This window comes from Stomoxys calcitrans, chromosome 2 (assembly GCF_963082655.1).
Source record: "Stomoxys calcitrans chromosome 2, idStoCalc2.1, whole genome shotgun sequence".
Classification (NCBI taxonomy): Eukaryota; Metazoa; Arthropoda; class Insecta; order Diptera; family Muscidae; genus Stomoxys; species Stomoxys calcitrans.
In genome coordinates, this window is record NC_081553.1 from 44,114,058 (window position 1) to 44,136,124 (window position 22,067).

Sequence of the window (22,067 nt, forward strand, 5' to 3'; positions counted from 1 at the left end):
TCTATTTGCCGATAAAGGGTTTAAGACCCATAAATTCTTAATGTTCGCTGAAATTTGAAACATTGAGTTAATTTAGACTTCTCAACATCTGACCCAAATATGGTTTACATCAGGCTATATTGAAACAAGTAAAAAGGCGTTAAGTTCGGCAGGGCCGAACTTTGGATATCCACCGCCTCGGGTATTTATGTAAACCAACTTTCATCAAAATTCGGTGAAAATTTCATAAAAGGCGCATTTGTTGTCCGATTTCGCCGAAGGTTCGAACAGTGAGTTGTGTTAGGCCACTCGACATCCTTTTGCAATATGGTAGAGATCGGTCGTGATTTGTATATAGCTGCCATATAGACCGATCTCTCGATTTAAGTTCTTAGACCCATAAAAGGCGCATTTATTATCCGATTTTGCCGAAATTTGGGACAGTGAGTTGTGTTGGGCCCTTCAACCACTTTCTGCAAATTGGCTTATATCGGTTCAGATTTGGATAGAGCTGCCATATATACCGGTCTTTCGATATAAGGTTTTTCGCCCATAAAAGGCACATTTATTGTCCGATTTTGCTGACATTTGGGACAGTGAGTTGCGTTAAGTTCTTCGACAACTTTCTGCATTTTGGCCTAGATCGGTGCAGTTTTGGATATAGCTGCCATATAGACCGATCTCTCGATATAAGGTTTTGGCCCTATAAAAAGCACATTTATTGACCGATTTCGAAGAAATTTGGAATAGTGAGTTGTTTTAAGCCCTTCGTCATCCCTCTTCAATTTGGCCCAGATCGGCTCAGATTTGGATATAGCTGTCATATAAACCTATCTCTCGATTTGAAGTCTTGGCCCCATAAAGGCGCATTTATAATCCGACTTCACTGAAATTTCACACAGTCACTTATTTTAGGCTTTTCGACATCCGTGTAGTATATGGTTCAGATCGGTCTATATTTGGATATGGCTACCAAAAATACCAATATTTTGTTAAACAATATTGAACAATGATTTGTACCTAATAGACCACTCAATATCGGTGTTGAATTTGCTCTAAATCGGATCATATTTAGAGAAAGCTGCTATGGGGCCATAAATTATGAATTTTTCACCGGATTACGATGAAATGTGGTTTACATATATACCCGAGATGGTGGGTATCCAAAGTTCGACCCGGCCGAATTTAACACCTTGTTATTTTTTTTACATAATGCACCATTTTCGTCCTAACGAAGGTGGCGTAGATATCATTACAACGAAAACATGAAGCTTCTTTTGAAACTTCGAATACATATTTTGTGTTATTGGTATCAATTATATCTTCATGCTTAGAAAATTAACAACTTTGAAGTTCTTCGTAACTCCTATGCATATATTATTCAAAAAATCCATTTAATATAGAGGAAGTCATGTTTGCTGCTTTCGAACTAAGAACAAATTTACTTTTGCCATGTTACTTATCTCCTCTGGGTACTTGAAATGGTACTGACCGTAGTCAATATATCGGCAAATAACTATTTCACAATATTGAAAAATAAAATATCAATAAAAGTAATTTCCGTTTAAATCTTAGATTTAATCGAAATAAAAATCCCCTTCATAAATGTAAATCACTGGAAATTATTCAGTGTACCAAAATAATCGAAAATGGTTTGTTTTATGATATACAGGGTGGCTGATGAAAGCCGCTACCAAAAAAAAATGTAATAACTTTTTTTCTATTTAATAATAATAATTTAATAATTAATTTAATTAATTAATTAATTAATTTAATTAATAATAATTTAATAATTAATTTAATAATTTAATTTAACATGAATAAAAGAAAAATGTATTCCATACACCGAAAAAAAAATGTAGCAATATTCATCATTGTAGCAATATTCATCAGCCACCCTGTATTATGATATATTAAAAAATTTAAATAGATATGATTCTATTAAACAGTGAAATATTTTTAATAATTAAAAGCTGATAGGGAAATGACAGATATGGCAATTTTAAAGTTAATTTTGGCTAAACTTTGCCAATATAAAAACCTTAATGCGGCAAGAGAACCTCACTCGATCTTTAAGTTTCAAACGCATCACAATCTAAACGAATTAATATGGCTTTAGTAAAAATTGTCTTGGTGTTATCCTTTGTGGCCTTGGCAAGGGCAGAACAGGTAAGATTTTTTTATTATTGTACATTCCCTTTAAAGGCTTTCTCATATTGAAAATCAAATTTCATTTCAGAATTTGGTAGCCCATATAGAGCATAGAAATAGCACCAATAGTTCAATGCGCAATGATGACTACATCGATGCCCAAAGACGTCAACATGCCTTCAATATTTGGTATTATGATGTGCAAATTAACTTCTTCAAGGACGCCTACTTGGATCGAGTCAATGCCATGGAATATCAAAAGGATTCGCTATTGGACAAAGTTAAGACAGCCAATGAACAGCTATACCCCTTAACACTGTTAAGCGATTTCAGCAAAGTTTGTGTGAAAAAATATCAAGCCATAATGCCATCTAGGGAATGGGTTAAATATCAAATGGATATCTGCATATCGGAAGCAAGCATGGAGGTGGACTGGTTGGCTTCGTACATGGCATCGACCAATAACACTTTACAGACTTATTATAGAACAACTTTTGAAAAGGAAGTTACAGCTTGTCAAACTAAATACAATTCCTCTATGTCCGCAAATCAAACCTTGTGCCTAGCTGATGTGGTAAGTTGCTTGGAAACCTCATAGACTACACATATATTGTAATGAAATATTCTTTTTTCCTATCAAAGGTTTCCACTACCAATACCTTTACTTATAACAATCAAAAGACATTCTCGACTCAATTGGAGTCGGCCAAAAACTCAGCTGATATGGATATTAAAACCCTGCATGAATGCAGTTTTGCAATTCAAAATACCACTCTAAGCAAAATTGCGGAAGCCAAAACACGCATTGACAGATGCATTCATGGTGCAGATGATTGTCCCTCCTGTCATGGTCACTTCTGTAACGCTGTCTCTTACATGTCCTCATCGTCCATCGATACCAAAAATGCAACCATGTATAATCCATTTTATGGACGTCAAGAAATTGGTGATTGTTTGATGTTGAGTATATTTTAAAGCACTGTAAGAAAAATGGAATAAAATTGAATGAAATTATGTGTTAGTAGTTAACAAAAAAAAGGGTGCTAAGTTCGGTCGGGCCTAATCTTGGGTACCGACTGTCAAAATTTAGGCTCCTTAGTGCTCAAGAAATCAAATCCAGGAATCGGTTTATATGAGGGCTATATCAGTACATATTTATATCGTACTTAGCATGGATGCTGGAAGTTATAACTTTAGTCTCTTCTCTAATTTTCAGTGAAATCGGATTTGAGGCTTCTATAAGCTCAAGAAGTCAAATCCGTCTATGGGTTTATATGGGGGATATATTTATTTATAGACCGACTAGCTGACCCGGGCCCGCTCCGCTGCGCTTTCTTTTACTTTATATGGAACAAAATCTTCCTTGGAATATTTATTTTCGACAATTAAAGAGCTTTTAGTGAAATACCATGCTACGAAAATAGTATATCGCTTGACTAACAATTTAACAATATAAGTGCCTCTATCTGAATCCCATGTGAACTTTATTGGTTTGCGAATTTAAGTTGGGATGTAAGGTGTACTCCATTCTTAAAATACTTTATTTCAGCCCGATAATCTCATGATATCTGATTTAGGAGTGTTTTCGGGGGTGAGGTATACCCCCATACACTTGGTCCTGAAAAAATATCAGCTTTGTGTTCTTCTTTCAAATAACATTTACTTAAATCCCATATTGCCATTGGATTTGAGGGGGAGTTTACACGATGAGGCGTCCCCCAAACACATGGCCCTAAAAAAGGGGCCAAATACCTTTCATTTGATCCACATATTGGCATGGCCGAAAAATGTTTATCCTTTGGGGGGTGTTTTGGGGAAGGGATGATGCCCTAAATACAGGGTCCTACATTTGGATATCAAATTCGTATTTTACTCCCAAATACCTTTATTTGAGCCCCATATTGCGATGGTCACTAAAAAATTACTGTTTTTGGGGTATTTTGGGAAAGGAGTAGATCCCCAGAAAATTGGTCCCGAAAATAGGTATCAATCCTTGCTCTACCTCCCAATACCTATAATTTAAACTCAACATTGTCATGGTGGGAAAATATGCCCGATTTATGGGTGTTTTGGGGATTGGATTGGTTCCCCAAACACTAAGCCCGGAAAATATATCACCAACGTGCTCTATTCTCATGTATCTATATATCATTTATTTGGACCCCATATTGCCATTGGCTTCAAAATTGGATATCATTTAACTCCTTAATGAAAAAGTCAGCAAATATGTCCGGTTTGGGGTATTGGCCCTAAAAACTATGAATATTTAGTTCCACTCTCTTTAATACCATAATAGTCTTGGTGAGCAAATACGTCCTTATGGTGGTGGGACGTCCCCTAGACAGTTGGTCCCAAATGTTGTTATCGATTCATGGTTTACTCCCAAATACCTGTAATTTGAGCTCCATATTTCCTAGTCGGCAAACATGATCGGCCACTCAGTGAGTAGGCCTTGAAAATAGATATCAAATTCGTGATCTACTCTAAAAACCTTCTTATTTGAGCCTCATAATACAATAGTCAGCAAATAATTTCTATTTGGGTTGTGTTGTGGGGTTGGGGTGGTCCCATAGAGACTTTTACCAAATATTGATATCAGATTCTTACTTTACTCCCAAAGATCTTTCATTTGAGCCCCAAATTGCTATGGTCGTAAATTTGTCCCCTTTGGGGATGTTTTTGGGCAGAGGCGCCCCCCCAAAAAAATGGGTCCTATATTTGAATATCAAATTCGAATTCTATACTTAAATACCTTTTATGGGTGGCGCGGCCCCCTAGCTACCCTATCCGAAATTTGGATACTAAAGTTTTATTTTTAGGGTACTATACGAGTGCACACAAAATTTCGCTTAAATCGCACCACCCATCTCCGAGATCTAGCGTTACTGAAAATTAGGGTAAGGGGGAGGGTCCGCCTCCCCTTCAGATATCAAAAAATGTAGTACCCTATTTTCTCCACGGGATCGTTATGCACCATCTGTGAAAATGTCAAAAAATCGGTTCAGTACACACACACACACACAGCCAGGATTCACTAATAGAAGGTTAGGTCACATGCAAAACACAAAGTGGATAGGCCCCATAAACATCATTAAGGATGTCAAATCTGACGATTGAAAATGTCATCATATAGGAGAAAACGTAAACAAAGAATGAATGTAAAAAGAGAACAAGTTGACATCCTCAATGCCAAGTACTGCCAAATATTAAAAAAAAAGTATATCGGCTGATCGCTTGGCTTAACCTTATTCAGTGAATTCTGGGAACACACAAACAAAAAAACCTACAAACAAACACAAATTGATTATATTATTTATAATTTATACATAAGATTCGGATCATACTTAGCACAGATGATGAAAATCAAGCCTTTGTTCCAAATTCCAGCTAAATCGGATAAAATTTGAGGTTTTATGGGGGCTATATCTGGACCAATTCTGATCATACTTGACATGGATGTTGGAAGTTATAACTCAAGTAATTGTTCCAAATTTCAGCCAAATCGGATGAAAAATGAGGCTTCTAAGGGCTCAAGAAGTCAAATCCGGGGATCAGTTTATATTAGGGCTATATCTATTGATGGACCGATTCGGAGCATACTTGATATGGATGTTGGAAATAATAACTCTTGTCCATGATCCAAATTTCAGCCAAATCGGATAAACATTGAGACTTCTAAGGGCTCAAGAAGTCAAATCCGGGGATCAGTTTATATGGGGGCTATGTCTATTTATAGATCGATTCAGATGATACTTAGCATGGATGCTGAAAGTCATATCTCAAGACTTTTTTTCAAATTTCGGCGAAATCGGATGAAAATTTAGGTTTCTAGGGGCTCAAGAAGTCAAATCGATGGATCGGTTTATATCGGGGCCATAACCAAATCTAAACCGATATAACCCTCATGCAGTCTCCAACGACCTATATCAATATTAAGTATCCCTGCAAAATTTAAAGCGGTGTTCGACCGATTTAAACCATAGTCGACACAACTCGATGTGGCAAACTTCATTGAAATCTGGCAATAAATTCGGCTTTTAAGAGCCTAGGACCTTATGTTGTTAGATCGATTTATGTGGTAGCTGTATCACATAGCACATTTCAGTGAAATTTGATAATAAATGCGGGGCTATATCAGTCAATATATTGTCTGATATAGCCCATCTTCGAACTTAACCTGGCTATGGTAAACGAAATTACCTGTGCGAAGTTTCAACTTCATATCTTTAAGTTTAAAGACTCTAGAGCAGTGCTGGTCAGTTCTATCCCTCCCAGCATCCTGCACTTTCGCCCGATTGCGCTGCAGGTACATACTCCTCTGTCTCCTTCGTCATGCACCGGATCGCTTTCTCGGTCTGCTTGTGAGCTTAGCAAAGCCATCGCTCACTTCTGTCGTCATTCCGATGCCATCATCTTACGATTCGGCTGCGATGACTGTTTCATTGACACAGTCGCTGTCTTTAATTAAAGGCTGGGAACGAACTGTGCATCCCTCATCCCTGACAACTAGTTGTGCGCATGTAGCATTACTCTTGACTACAGGTGCCAAGGCACCCACACCTATAGGAGGGGAGGACAACACGCTACGGTCTGATGCGACCACCGCAGATGCAACACATCGAAATATCCATTTCCGACCGTATAAAGTATATATATTCTTGATCGGCGTAAAAATCTAAGACGATCTAGCCATATCCGCTATATCGGACTATATCTTGATATAGCCCCCATATAGACAGATCCGCCGATTTAGGGTCTTAGGCCCATAAAAACCACATTTATTATTCGATTTTACTGAAATTTGGGACAGTAAGTTGTATTGGGCCCTTCGAAATCCTTCGTCAATTTGGCCCAGATCGGTCCAGATTTGGATATTGCTGGCATATAGACCGATTCTCCGATTTAATGTCTTAGGCCCATAAAAACCACATTGTTTATTCGATTTTGTTGAAATTTGGGACAGTGAGTTGTCTTAGGCCCTTTGATAGCCCTCTTCAATTTGGCTCTGATAGGTTCAGAGGTGAATATAGCTGCCATATAGACCGATTTCTCGATTTAAGGTTTTAGGCCCATGAAAGGCGCATTTATTGTCCGGTGTCGCCGAAATTTGGGACAGTTAGTTGTGTTGAGCTCTGCTACATTTTTCTTTAACTTGGTCCAAATCGGTCCAGATTTAGATATAGCTGCCATATAGACCGATCTCTCGTTTTAAAGTCTTGGCGCCATAAAAGCCACATTTATAACCCGATTTCGCTGAAATTTGAAACAGTGACTTAGGTTAGGCTTTTCGACTCCCGTATCCTGTATGGTTCAGATCGGTCTATATTTGGATATGGCTACCAAAAAGACCAATATTTGTTCTAGAAAACATTAACTTGTACTTGTTAGATCACTCAATATCCGTATCGAATTTGGTCCAATTCGGACCATATTTCGTACAACTGCTATGGAGGCATTAATTATGCATTTTTCACGGGATTATGACGAAAGGTGGTTTCCGTATATAACCGAAGTGGTGGGCATGAAAAGTTCGGCCCGGCCGAACTTAACGCCTTTTTACTTGTTAGAAATGCCGTGGTGACCAACTTTAGGGGTCTTCCAAAAGCCGCCCGGTTTACTTGGGGCCTTGATCACAGTATCTCGATAATTCCTAAGCTTTAATCATTTTAAATTTCAATGAGTGAGAATGAATAAAGTCTCAAATAGCATATTTTTTTCTATTTTTTTTTTCGATTTTCTCGCACTGTGCGCCGTCCACCATACCACAACACCATATAGCATTATAGGTCTGACGACTGCAGTACATACTAAGTGCAAGGCAAGTGGTTTAAACCCCCAATTTGTTGCCAATGGCTCTCTTGCAAGTGTGCAGGGCAAGAGTTGCCTTTCCAAATTGTTTAATTTGAAGTTCAGTTTCCTGCAATAATTGTGTTGACAAAGGCTCTAGAAGTGAAAATGGAGTTTCAAGTATATATGGGAGCTATATCTAAATCTGAAACGATTTCTACCAAATTTGCTATTAGTGTTCGGAGTCATAAGAGACTTCTTCATGGCACAAATGACACATTGTTGCAATATTAGCCGAAATTGGGCGAATATACATACGGAAACTATGTCCAAATCTGATTAGATTTCTTTCAATTTCAATGGGATCAGAGCCAGCACAGGGTCTAAATTTGAATGCGATTGGATGAAAATTGTGACCATTACTTTTTAAACAAACTAATACTTTTTAAACAATAAATCGAATCTGATAGTTATTCCGAGTCGATCGGCATACTTATCAACGGGTCTAGCTGTCTTTCTTCTGGGTGTTACAGTAGTAATAGGCACCCCGGTAGCCGAGTTGGTAGCGTGCTTGGATTGCCAGAGCTTGAGTCATGGGTTCGATTCCCTGGTGTGTCGCTACTGTGGGACAGCACTCTTACCTAACTTAACCTACAGTAGTGATATAGGTTATGAAGAGTGTCAAATGTATATACAGCACAAACTTTTATATTTAAATTTGTATTTTTTTTTTAATTTTTCAATAAATTGAAGAGTTTTTTTTTCGGATATTTTAGTTGCCTAAATAAAATTCTCCAACCCATTCAACAATAATTGATTGATTTAGTATATATTCAGCATTAAACATTCGCCAGTTTCACTTTGACCCTGGAATGGATTATACATAGTAGGGCTATTGGGATCAATGCTTGATGCAGCCATGTTATAGACATTACGGCAGAAGTGTTTGCTGCATTGCGCACAATCATCCATGCCAAGGATGCATCTATCAATATGGGTATTGGCTTGCGACATTTTCGTCAAAGTATTATTGTGTACCACAAAAACGCATTCATGAAGAGTCTTTATTTCGAGTCTTCCTGTATTATAGGCATTTTTAAGTTGATTCGAAAATTGTTGTTGGCTACTTTGGGTAAAGGCATTTGTGACGGATACCTAGAATGAAACAGTTGGATTAGAAACATATGTTTCTTTTTTAAAGGCTAACTTACAGCATTGGCCAGACACAAAGTGTAATTAGCTGTTTTGGTTGTCCCATAATTGCTCTGACATCGGCTGACTTCCTTTTCAAATACATTATCGTAATGATTCTGTAATGTTTTGTTTGTCACTTCCATGGTATATATAAGATTATCGGTTTTATAATGGGCAGTGTCAGTGCAACGATCCACTTGATTTTTAACATCAGCTGCCACCGGCATCGACGGCTTGTATTTTTCCACACAAGTTTTGCTAAAGTCACTCAAAAGTGTTAAAGAATATAAATTTTCATCACGATTCTTGAGTTCATTTAGAAGAGCATCTTTTTGATATTCCATATCATCGACTCGTTTCACATAGGATTCTCTAAATTGTTCCATTTGTACATCATAATACCAAATATTGAGAGCATATTGACGTCTGTGGGAATTGAGATATTCGTCGTTGCGTATTAGAATAGTATCGATGGAACTCTGAAATGACAGGGATTGAATGTAAGGAGTAATCGATAGATAACTAAGCACAGTTACCTGTTGTGCCTTGGTCGCAGCCAACAATGCTAGAATCGCCACTATTTTAGTGCCTATCATTTTTTCTACCTTCTTTTTGTGGTAGAACTATGACTTCTTTTGGCCCTGAATCCTAAATATCGAGTGTCTTTTTTCCACAAATGATTTCTTTTTATATTTACCAGCAAACTATTTATTCTTTCTTTCTTTCTTGAAGCTTACACCTTTGCATAATTTGGGCCATCTTCAATTGTTTGCAATAATTCGTTGATAAGTTATCAGTTGAAGTGGGCGTAGAAAATCCGCGCATACATTTTCTTTATAATCAATATTATGAAGAGATATCACTATTTATTGAGGGGATTTTTATTGCGGTTGAATAGCTAATATCAATGAAAATCACCTTTATCAACCTTCCGAAGCACATTGAACGATAAGTTATGAAGTATCTCTTTGGAATTATGATAACTATGGCTTATCTATTAATTAGTTTTTTTTGAAGGCCCGACCACTTTAACAAACAGTTGAAAAATTAATGGTGGTCAGTTGGTTTGTGGAGACATAAGACTTCGGTTCTAAAAGAGTGGGATAATTAAAAAAAACAACCAATACATCGATAGTTGGAAAAGGTCTTAAGGCCGAACCTTCTTCGGAACCCACCATCATCAAATCTGTCAAAACTTTACTCAGAATGAACTTCGTAACAGAGCATAGTTGTACTTTGCGTACCAAATTTCCCCGTAACTAGGCAAAATCGAAGCTTAAAGGGGTCGCAGAAGGCTAATGGGGAGAACAGTTTATTATATGTTAACTATTTCAAGTCACGCAAACGATAAATCGGTTCTAGACCCCTTCGCACTTACTATGGATTTTTGAATATGGATTTTTGTAAAATCGGATAACAACACTGCACTCAAACCCAGTAAGAAATGGCAAAAGACGGGCGGTGCTGATTTTATAATACCCTACACCTACCCTATAAGTACAATGTGGGAGCTATTGGGTTGCCCAAAAAGTAATTGCAGATTTTTTAAAAGAAAGTAAATGCATTTTTAATAAAACTTAGAAAGAAATTTTATCAAATATACTTTTTTTTACACTTTTTTTCTAAAGCAAGCTAAAAGTAACAGCTGATAACTGACAGAAGAAAGAATGCAATTACAGAGTCACAAGCTGTGAAAAAATTTGTCAACGCCGACTATATGAAAAATCCGCAATTACTTTTTGGGCAACCCAATATATCCAATTCTGAACCAATTTTGATGGACCTCGGCGAGCAAATATGTTCAAACTGTAATAACTACGGGTGACCAATGACAACATTATTGTAAATTACCCATAATCTGACGAACATATATTTGGGAGCTGTATCTAATTCTGAACTTCTTAGATAGAGTGGTAATTGTCGAGGAAACCGTTGAGCAAAATTTTGACAAGATTGGTCAAACAATGCGCTTGCAGTAGCGCTTGAGGTGAAAAATCTATATACATATAGGACAGCTATATCTAAATCTGGGACAATTTCTATGAAATTCACCAGTAATATCGAGAGTCATAAGAAAATCCTTCCTGCAAAATTTCGAGAGAATCGGTTATAAAATGAACACTTTCTGGCAATATTTCTCAAAATCGGACGAACATATATAGGGGAGCTATACCTAAATCTGAAACGATTTGATTTTGAGCAAATTTCTGAGATACTGTGGCAGTCGTCGAGGAAAGCGTTTTGCAAAATTTTTGGCAAGATGGGTCAATAAATGCGCTTGCTGTGACTCTAGGAGTGAAAATCGGACGATATATATATATATATATATATATATATATATATATATATATATGAGAGCTATATCTAAATCTGAACCGATATTCATGAAAATCACCATTAAAGTCGAGAGAAATCCCTCCTGCCAAATTTCGAGAGAATCGGGTAACAAATGACCTTTTTATTGCATTATTACTGCAAATCGGACGAACATATATATGGGAGCTATATTCAAATCTGAACCGATTTAAATGAAATTGGCCTGTAATGTCGGAAGTCATAAGACAGGATGTCTGCCATTACACAAAAATAAATGCATTGGAAAAATGTACAGCTAATAAGCAGGGTTCTCGAGCTTGGTTAATGTGATAATTGTATCATAGATGCGTTTTCGCAATTAATACGAGTTAAATACAACATACCAACGCACGGCCTTTGAAGCCGTCACACCTAATATGGTTGAAAAGTCTTCTAACCAAAGACGAAACGTGTCCCATAGTGGTTGGTGTCTGTTGCTACCTTTGGCTTTCCTTTTCCATTTGCATCTTCGATCATTCAGCTCGTCCCGAAAGAGAAACAAACAAGAAAATTCCTCCTGCCAAATTTCCACAAAATCGGTAAACAAATGACCATTTTATGGCAGTATTACTGCAAATCGGACGAACATATATATGGGAGCTATATCCAAATCTGAATCGATTTTTCAAATTTCAATAGGCTTCGTCTCTAGGCCATACCAAATTTGAAGACGATCGGATAAAAATTGCGACCTGTAGTTTGTACACAAATTAACATGGACAAACGAACAGACAGACAGACGGACAGCGAGACAAACAGACGGCCATAGCTAAATCGAATCAGAAAGTGATTCTGAGTCGATCGGTATACTTATCAATGGGTCTATCTCTCTTCCTTTTGGGTGTTACAAACAAATGCACTAAGTTATAATACCCTGTACCACAGTAGTAGTGTAGGATATAACAAGTAAAAAGACATTAAGTTCGGTCGAGCCGAACTTTGAATACCCACCACCTCAGGGATATATGTAAACCACCTTTAGACAAAATCCGTTGAAAATTGCATACCTTATGCCCCATAGTAGCTATATCGAAATATGTTCTGATTTGGACCAAATACAAATAAGTACAAGTCATTGTTCAATTGTGTATAACAAAATATTGGTCTTTTTGGTAGCGACATCTAAAAATAAGCCAATCTGAACCATATACGACAAGGATGCCGAAAAGCCTAACATAAGTCACTGTATCAAATTTCAGTGAAATCGGATTATAAATGAGCTTTTTATGGGGCTAAAATCTTAAATAGAGAGATCGGTCTATATGACAGCTATATCCAAATCTGGACCGATCTGGACCAAATTGACGAAGGATGTCGAGGAGCCTTACACAACACACTGTCCCGAAAATTCGGCGAACTCGGACTATAAATGCGCCTCTTATGGGGCCAAAACCTTAAATCGAGCGATCGGTCTATATGGCAGCTATATCCAAATATATACCGATCTGTGCCATATTTCAGAAGTAAGTCGAGGGGCTTATCTTAACTCACTGTCCCAAATTTCAGCGACATTGGACAATAAATGCATCTTTTAAGGGCCCAAAGCCTTAAATCGGGAGATCGGTTTATATGGCAGCTATATCAAAATCTGAAGTGATCTAGGACATTGAATTGATGAAGGATATCGAAGGGCAACTTACTGTCCCAAATTTTGGCTAAATCGGAAAATAAATGCGCCTTTTATGGGCCCAAAACCTTAAGTCGAGAGATCGGGCTATATGGCAGCTATATCCAAATCTGGACCGATCTGGGTCATAGTGCGGAAAGATGTCAAGGGGTCTAACTTAACTAACTTCCTCAAACTTCAGCGACATCGGACAATAAATGCGCCTTTTATGGGCGCAAGACCTTAATTCGAGAAATCGGTCTATACGACAACTATATCCAAATCTGAATCGATTGGGGCCAAATTGAAGAAAGATATCGAGTGGCCTAACAATAAATGCGCCTTTTATGGGCCCAAAACCTTAAGTCGAGAGATGGCGTTATACGGCAGCTATATCCAAATCTGGACCGATCTGGGTCATAGTGCGGAAAGATGTCAAGGGGTCTAACTTAACTAACTTCCTCAAACTTCAGCGACATCGGACAATAAATGCGACTTTTATGGGTCCAAGACCTTAATTCGAGAAATCGGTCTATATGACAGCTATATCCAAATCTGAACCGATTGGGGCCAAATTAAAGAAAGATGTCGAGTGGCCTAACACAACTCACTGTCGCAAATTTCAGCAAAATCGGATAATAAATGTGGCTTTTATGGGCCTAAGACCCTAAATCAGCGGATCGGTCTATATGGGTCCTATATCAAGATATAGTCCATTATAGAAGGAAGAAAGATGTCGAGTGGCCTAACACAACTCACTGGCCCAAATTTTGGCAAAATCGGACAATAAATGACCCTTTTATGGGCTCATGGCCTAAAATTGAGAGATCGATCTATATGGCAGCTATATCAAAATCTGAACCGATCTGGGCCAAATTGACAAAGGATATCGAAGGGCCCAACACAACTCACTGTTCCAAATTTCAGCAAAAGCGGATAATAAATGTGGCTTTTATGGTCCTAAGACACTAAATCGGACGATCGGTCTGTATGGGGCCTATATCGAGATTTATTCCGAAATAGCCCATCTTCGAACTTAATCTGCTTATGGACAAAAACAAGAATCTGTGCCAAAGTTTCAGCTCAATATCTCTATTATAAGCGTGATTTCAACAGACTGACCAACGCTGTCTGAACTGAACTGAACTTTATAAGGTCGGAAATTGATATTTCAATGTGTTGCACCCTTCGAGGGTGCGTAGAAAAATCCATTTGTGTTTGTTTGTCCTTATAGACTCAAAAACGGCTGAACCGATTTTCTTGAAATTTTAACAGATGATCCTGTGGTGAAAATAGGGTACTAAATTTTTTGGTATTTAAAGGGGGATGGACCCTCCCCCTACCCTAATTTTCAGAAACGCCAGATCTCGGAGATGGGTGGTGCGATTTAAGCGAAGTTTTGTGTGATGTCCTATAGTAACCTAAAGACGGAAATTTGGTATCCAAATTTCGGAGGGGTACCTGGTGGGCCGCCCCACCCGCAAAACCTAGAAAATATATATGTAGACCAATCACGACAATATGGAACTCAAATGAAAGGATTTTAAGGCTAGTAAACGTATCTGATATCCAATTGTCGGACCAAGTGTTTGGGGGACCACTCCAAACACCCCTAAATCGGACATATTTACCCACCATGGCAATATGGGACTCAAATGAAAGGTATTTGAATAAATTACTGACCATGACAATATGGAGCTTAAATAAAAGGTATTTGAGTGTAGAATACGAAGCTGATATCCAAATGTGGGACCAAGTACTTGGGAGGCCGTCCCTCCCCAAATATATAATCCAAATGTACAACCATAGCAATATGGGGCTGAAGGCCACCATAGCGCAGAGGTTGGCATGCCCACTTATGACATTGAACGCCTGGGTTCGAATCCTGGCGAGACCATCAGAAAAAATTTTCAGCGGCGGTTCTTCCCTCCTAATGCTGTCAACATTTCTGAGGTACTTTGCCATGGAAAACTTCTCTCCAAAGAAGTGTCGCACTGCGGCACGCCGTTCGGACTCAGCTATATAAAAGAGGCCCCTTATCATTGAGCTTAAACTTGAAGCGGACTACACTCATTGATATGTTAGAAGTTTGCCCCTGTTCCGCGGTGGAATGTTCATGGGCAAAATTAGCATTTTGCAATATGGGGCTCAAATGAATGGTCTTTGGGAGTAAAGCACAAATTTGATGTCAATATTCGGGGAAGTGTCTATGGGACCACCCCACCCCCATAACACCACCCACATAAGAAGTATTGGCTGACCATTGCAACATGGGGCTCAAATAGAAGGTATTTTAAAGAAGAACACGAATATGATATATACTTTCAAGGCCAAGTCAATGAGTGGTCTTCCTATGCCCCAAAACCGATCATGTTTGCCAACTATGGAAATATGGGGCTCAAATGAAAGGTATTTGAGAGTAGACCACGAATCTGATATCAACATTCAGGACCAACTGTCTAGGGGACGTCCCCCCACCATAACAACCACCAAATAGAACGTATTTGGAGTGGAGCTCGATATTGATAGTTTTTATGGCTTATACCCCAAACCGGATATATTTGTTGACTTTTTCAATAAGGGGTTTAAATGAAAGGTATTTGAGATTGGAAAACGAATTTGATATCTAAATTCGAGGTCAATGCCAATATGGGGTTCAAATAAATGATATATAGATACATGAGAATAGAGCACTATGCTGATATACTTTCGGAGGCCACCGTAGCGCAAAAGTTAGCATGTCCGCCTATGACGATGAACGTCTGGGTTCGAATCCTGGCGAGACCATCAGAAAAAAAGTTTCAGCGGTGGTTTTCCCCTCCTAATGCTGCCAAGATTTGTGTGGTACAATGCCATGTAAAAGTTCTCTCCAAAGAGGTGTCGCTCTGCGGCACGCCGTTCGGACTCGGCTATAAAAGAGAGGCCCCTTATCATTGAGCTTAAACTCGAATCGGATTGCACTCATTGATATGTGAGAAGTTTGACCCTGTTCCTTAGTGGAATGTTTGTGGGCAAATTTTGTATTTTTTTGCTGATATACAAAATACCCCTAAATTGAGCATATTTACCGACCATGTCAATGTGGGGCTCATGTGAAAGTTATTGGGGAGTAGAGCACGAAATTGATACCCACTTTCGGAACCAATTTTCTGTGGGTACCCCTTTCCCAAGTTAGACCACAAACAGCAATTATTTTCTGACTATCGCAATATGGAGCTCTAATAAAGGTATTTGGGAGTAGAATAGGAATATCCAAATGTGGATCATGTATTTGGGGCACCGCTCTCTCCCTATTGGCCGACCATGTCAATATGTAGCTCAAATGTTAGGTATTTGAGATTAGAAAACTAATTTGATAACCAATTTTGGGGCCATGTGTTTTGGGTGACGCTTTAGGGCCAAGTGTCTAGGGGACTACCTCACCCCCGAAAATACTCCTAAATCCGACATCATGAGAATATTGGGTGGAAATAAAGTCGTTTTAGAATGGCGTTAAACTCTCCGAGCGAATTCGTGGTCTAATAAAGATCATATGGGATTCAGATAAAGGCTCTTATTTTGATATACTGTTAGTCAAGCTATATGCAGATACTATTTTCGTAGCATGGTATTTCACTAAAAACTCTTTAATTGTCGAAAATAAATATTCAAAGGATAATTTTATTCCATATAAAGTAAGAGAAGGCGCAGCGGATCTGGCCCGGTTCAGCTAGTTCTACATATTCTTCGTTAATGGATTGAATTAATGTCATACTGCTGATTGAATTTCTTTATTTTAGAATTTCTTTTAAGTTTACATTTTACACGATATTCATCATCAGGCATTTCCCAGCTTCTCGTCTATAGAATGGATTAAACATTGTGGCATTTTGGGGATCAATAAGTGAGTGATGCATGCTAAAGACCTCTTGGCAGTAGAAACCGCTGCAATGTGAGCAATCATCATTGCCACGGAGACACGTGTCAATGCGTGAATTTGCCTCCGAGATTCTTGAAACTGTGGTATTGTAGACACCAAAAGTGCATTCTTGAACAGTTTTCATATGGACAGCAACTGAATTTTTTGCGGTTTGCAATTGAGAAGAAAAGCTTTTTTGATTATTCAGGGTATAGGTATTTGTAAGGGCCACCTGAAAGGGGAAAACACAATTAAAATGGAATTTTTGTAAAGCGGAGTGTGCACTCAAAACTTACAGCATTAGCCAGACATATGGTATAGTTAGTTGGCGAGGTAGTATTAAACTTGCTTTTACAGGCGTTCAGTTCCTTTTCAAAGGTGGTAGTGTAGTGACTCTGTAAAGTGCGATTCGTTGAGGACATATAGGTTATCAAGGAATTCGCTTGATTGGAGGCCACGGAAATGCATCGATCCATCTCACTTTTGGCCCATGCCATGGAAGGGATTAAGGACTTGTATTTCTGTACACAAGCCTTGCTGAAGTCACTCAGCACCGTTAAGGGATATAAATGCTCATCGACACGAATGAGTTCTCTTACAAGCGCCTCCTTTTGATATTCAAAAGAGTTGACGCGTTCCAAATAGGCCTCCTTAAATTTGTTAATTTGGAAATCGTAATACCAGATATTGCCCGCGTAATGGCGTCTATGGGCATCAATATACTCATCATTTCGTATGACGGCGTGCATATTGTCGCCATAGTAATTGTCCACCGAAGTCTGTAAAACTGGAATTTTAATCGAGCTGCTTTAGTAGACGTTACTCCTTACCTTCTGAGTATTAGCCAAAGCCAATACTGCCAAAAATATCCAAATCTTTATGTAGGCCATTATAATTCGTAATGCTTTTGCTTGGTTTTCCCAAATTAGAATGAAATTTCCAGCCACGTTATTTTGTTTTTATATCAAACGTTGTTATAAGTACGTTTAAAAATTTTAATGCTTCCACGTTTGTCAGCTATTGTAAATATTTGACAATAAACGATTTTCTTCGAAGAAAGTGCTTGCATTTTATTGTTGTGGCCCGATTTGCTGGCTTTTATCAGAATACATTTTATGTTTCGCAAATATTCCTATTGTAGACAAACATTTGTGTACCTCAATTTTTATCGCCATTCTATTTGTCAGCTAATCACTGATTGTGATGGTGTTTCCTTGTGGAAAGGGTGGTGTAAGGAATAGCATGCCAGTCTACCACGCAATTCATCTAGTTATAGCCACCCACCACCGAAGGATGGGGGTATATTCATTTTGTCATTCCGTTTGAAACACATCGAAATATCTTTTTCCGAACCTATAAAATATACATATTCTTGATCAGCGTAAAAATCTAAGACGATCTACACATGTACGTCCGTCTGTCCGTCCGACCGCCTGTCTGTTGAAATCACGCTACAGTCTTTAAAAATAGAGATATTGAGCCGAAACTTTGCACAGATTCCTTTTTTTGTCCATAAGCAGGTTAAGTTCGATGATGAGCTATATCGGACTATATCTTGATATAGCCCCCATATAGACCGATAGGTTTATTTAGGGTCTTAGGCCAATAAAAGCCACTTTTATTATCCGATTTTGCTGAAATTTGGAACAGTGAGTTATGTTAGGCACTTCGACATCCTTCTTCAATTTGGACCGGATCGGTCCAGATTTGGTTATAGCTGCCATATAGACCAATCCTCCGATTTAGGGTCTTAGGCCAATAAAAGCCACATTTATAATCCGATTTTGCTGAGATTTGGAACAGTGAGTTATGTTAGGCCCTTAAATATCGTTATTCAATTTGGTTCAGATCGGTCTAGATTTGGATATAGCTGCCATATAGACCGATCCTCCGATTTAGGGTCTATGGCCCATAAAAGCCACATTTATTAACCGATTTTGCTGAAATTTGGGACAATGAGTTGTGTTAGGCCCTTCGACGTCCTTCATTAATTTGGCCCTGATCGGTCCAGATTTGGTTATATCTGCCTTATAGACCGATCCCTCGTTTTTAGGTTTTGGGCCCATAAAAGGCGCATTTGTTATCTGATGTCGCCGAAATTTGGAACAGTGAGTTGTGCTAGGCCCTTTGACATCGTTCTTCAACTTGGCTCGGATCGGTCCAAATTTGGATATAGCTGTCATATAGACCGATCCCTCGATTTAAGGTTTTGGGCCCATAAAAAGCGCATTTATTGTCCGATGTCGCCGAAATTTGGGACAGTGAGTTATGCTAGGCCCTTCGACATCCTTCGTCAATTTGGCTCAGATCGGTCCAGATTTGGATATAGCTGCCATATAGACCGATTCTCCGATTTAGGGTCTTAGGCCCATAAAAGCCACATTTATTATCCGATTTTGATGAAATTTGGGACAGTGAGTTGTCTTAGGCCCTTCGACATCCTTTGTCAATTTGGCTCAGATCAGTCCAGATTTGGATATAGCTCCCATATAGACCGATTATCCGATTTAGGGTCTTAGGCCCATAAAAGCCACATTTATTATCCGATTTTGATGAAATTTGGGACAGTGAGTTGTCTTAGGCCCTTCGACATCCTTTGTCAATTTGGCTCAGATCAGTCCAGATTTGGATATAGCTGCCATATAGACCGATTATCCGATTAGGGTCTTAGGCCTATAAAAGCCACATTTTTTATCCGATTTTGCTGAAATTAGGGACAGTGAGTTATGTTAGGCCCTTCGATATTCTTCGTCAATTTGGCCCGTATCGGTCCAGATTTGGATATAGCTGCCATATAGACCGATCCTCCGATTTTGGGTCTTAGGCGCATAAAAGCCACATTTATTAACCGCTTTTGCGGTTTTGCGGTTTGGGACAGTGAGTTAAGTTAAGCCCCTTGACATACTTCTGCAATATGGCACAGATCGGTCCAAATTTGGATATAGCTGCCATATAGACCGATCTCTCGGATTTAGCTTTTGGGGCCATAAAAGGCGCGTCCGATGTCGCTGAAATTTGAGACAGTGAGTTTAGTTGGGCTCTTCGACGTCCTTCTTCAATTTGGCCTGGATCGGTCCAGATTTGGATATAGCTGCCATATAGACCGATCTCACGGTTTAAGGTTTTGAGCCCATAAAATGCGAAATTCACTGTCCGATGTCGTCGAAATTTGGGACAGTGGGTTAAGTTAAGCCCATTGACATACTTCTGCAATATGGACAGTGAGTTGTGCTAGTCCCTTCGACATCGTTCTTCAATTTGGCTCAGATCGGCTCAGATTTAGATATAGCTGTCATATAGACCGATCTCTCGATTTAAGGTTTAGGGCCCATAAAGGCGCATCTATTTTCCGATGTCGTCGAAATTCGGGTCAGAGAGTTAAGTAAGCCCCTCCACATATTTCTGAAATTTGGTCTAGATCGATGAAGATTTGCATATAGCTGCCATATAGACCAATCTCTCGATTTAGGGTTTTGGAGCCATAAAAGGCTCATTTATTGTCTGATGTCGCCGAAATTTGGGACAGTGAGTTAAATTAAGCCCCTCGAAACCCTTCTTCAATTTGGCCTAGATCGATCAAGATTTACATGTAGCTGCCATGTAGATCGATCTCTCGATTTAAGGTTTTTGACCCATAAAAGGCGCATTTATCATACGATTTCGCCGAAGTTTGGGACAGTGAGTTGTGTTATGCTCTTCGAAATTTTTTTTCCATCTTGGTCCAAATTGCTGCAGATTTGGATATAGCTGCCATATAGACCGACTTCTCGATTTAAAGTCTTGGCCCCCAAAAAGGGGCATTTATATGCCGATTTCATTGAAATTTGACACAGATACTTATGTTATCAAGACCGATCTGTGGCATATTGCATAAAATCGAGACCGATCTGTGCCATATTGCAGAAATATATCGAGGAGAAATATGTCAAACTATCACATTTACTGAGAGACAGTAATGTCAGCCTGAACCTCATCTGTTTAGATTTAGACATTCCTGGTGCAGATTTAACGACTATGACGTTAAATTGTTCGTCCGAGATCATTAAAGTTTACTGTCCCGGGTTAAGTTTGCTGAAACAGATTCCAAAATTGTCCTTGGCTTTGTCAAGTTTAAATCAATCAGAATCGTACTTCACCTAACAGGCATATAAATATGTATACAATATGGAATATATTGAGCGCCGTATCATTTTATATGACAGTTATAACCAAATATTGTCGGGCCTGGAACATGCTCGGGATAGATAAGTTCAAATATGGCCGATATTCTAATATAGGGTTATAGAACGATCTGCTAATAAAACTTGTTGAGCTCGTGAAAGGAGTATATTTTATCTGATTTTGTTGAAACCAGGGTTGCGGAGTCGAGTTTTTGCGGTCGAAGTTGGAGTCGGACTTTTGAGCCGGAGTCGGACTTTTGAGTCGGAGTCGGACTTTTGAGCCGGAGTCGGACTTTGGTTCGGGGTTGAGCACGCTTGTCACGACTCCGAACCGCTCTCCAACTCCTGCTTAATATTCCGACTTAGACTCCGAACCGGGGTCAGGGTCGAGGGCTAGGCTCTGCAGCCCTGGTTGAAACTTGGCCTGACCTAAACTGGCATACTGACCGATTTTATAACAAGGCCCATACAATGCTTTTTAATATTTGCTAGAATTTGAAGCAATGAGTTGTTCCAAATATGTTCCAGTTGGTAACTTATTATGATAAAGCTGCCATATATGCCGATCTTACCAATAAAGGTCTAGGGCTTTTCAACTCATTTTCATTCAAATTTAGAATAGTCTCATAAGTTGAATTGGATTCCTCGACTTTCGCGTTGAATATTATTCTAATCAAATCATATTTGAATATAGCTGCCATATGGACCCTTCACCTGAAATATGGTCTTGCACGGATAAAAAAAAAGTATTTATATTTCGCCAAAATTTTGAAACGGTGGGTCTTACTAGAGTCCTCAATATCCGCGGGAATACGGCACAATCCGCACATGGCTGGACTTTAAAAGTGTATACCAGATTCCATCTAAGTCTCATTAAAGGCGCATATTTTATCTTATCTAGTTGAAACGTGGAAGAGAAACAGTCTGGTCTAGGTGG

The 22,067-nt window shown here is 38.8% G+C and overlaps 3 protein-coding genes across 3 annotated transcripts; 1 reads left to right on the forward strand and 2 right to left on the reverse strand.

Annotated features, from left to right (window-relative positions):
- The first annotated feature begins 2,013 nt into the window (after positions 1 to 2,013).
- Positions 2,014 to 3,105, forward strand: LOC106086056 (uncharacterized). Its single transcript, XM_013250574.2, has 3 exons — positions 2,014 to 2,148; positions 2,219 to 2,704; positions 2,773 to 3,105. Exons 1-3 carry the CDS (start codon positions 2,089 to 2,091, stop codon positions 3,103 to 3,105), a joined length of 879 nt encoding a protein of 292 aa, XP_013106028.2. The 5' UTR covers positions 2,014 to 2,088.
- Positions 3,106 to 8,739: 5,634 nt separating this feature from the next.
- Positions 8,740 to 9,737, reverse strand: LOC106086060 (uncharacterized). The gene is made up of 3 exons (XM_013250579.2): positions 9,648 to 9,737; positions 9,129 to 9,590; positions 8,740 to 9,072 (listed from the first exon to the last, which is right to left on the reverse strand). The coding sequence occupies exons 1-3, from the start codon at positions 9,705 to 9,707 to the stop codon at positions 8,740 to 8,742; spliced, it is 855 nt and encodes a 284-aa protein (XP_013106033.2). The 5' UTR covers positions 9,708 to 9,737.
- Positions 9,738 to 16,823: 7,086 nt separating this feature from the next.
- On the reverse strand, positions 16,824 to 17,919 carry LOC106086059 (uncharacterized). The gene is made up of 3 exons (XM_013250578.2): positions 17,801 to 17,919; positions 17,267 to 17,749; positions 16,824 to 17,202 (listed from the first exon to the last, which is right to left on the reverse strand). The coding sequence occupies exons 1-3, from the start codon at positions 17,858 to 17,860 to the stop codon at positions 16,873 to 16,875; spliced, it is 873 nt and encodes a 290-aa protein (XP_013106032.2). The 5' UTR covers positions 17,861 to 17,919; the 3' UTR covers positions 16,824 to 16,872.
- Positions 17,920 to 22,067: the final 4,148 nt, after the last annotated feature.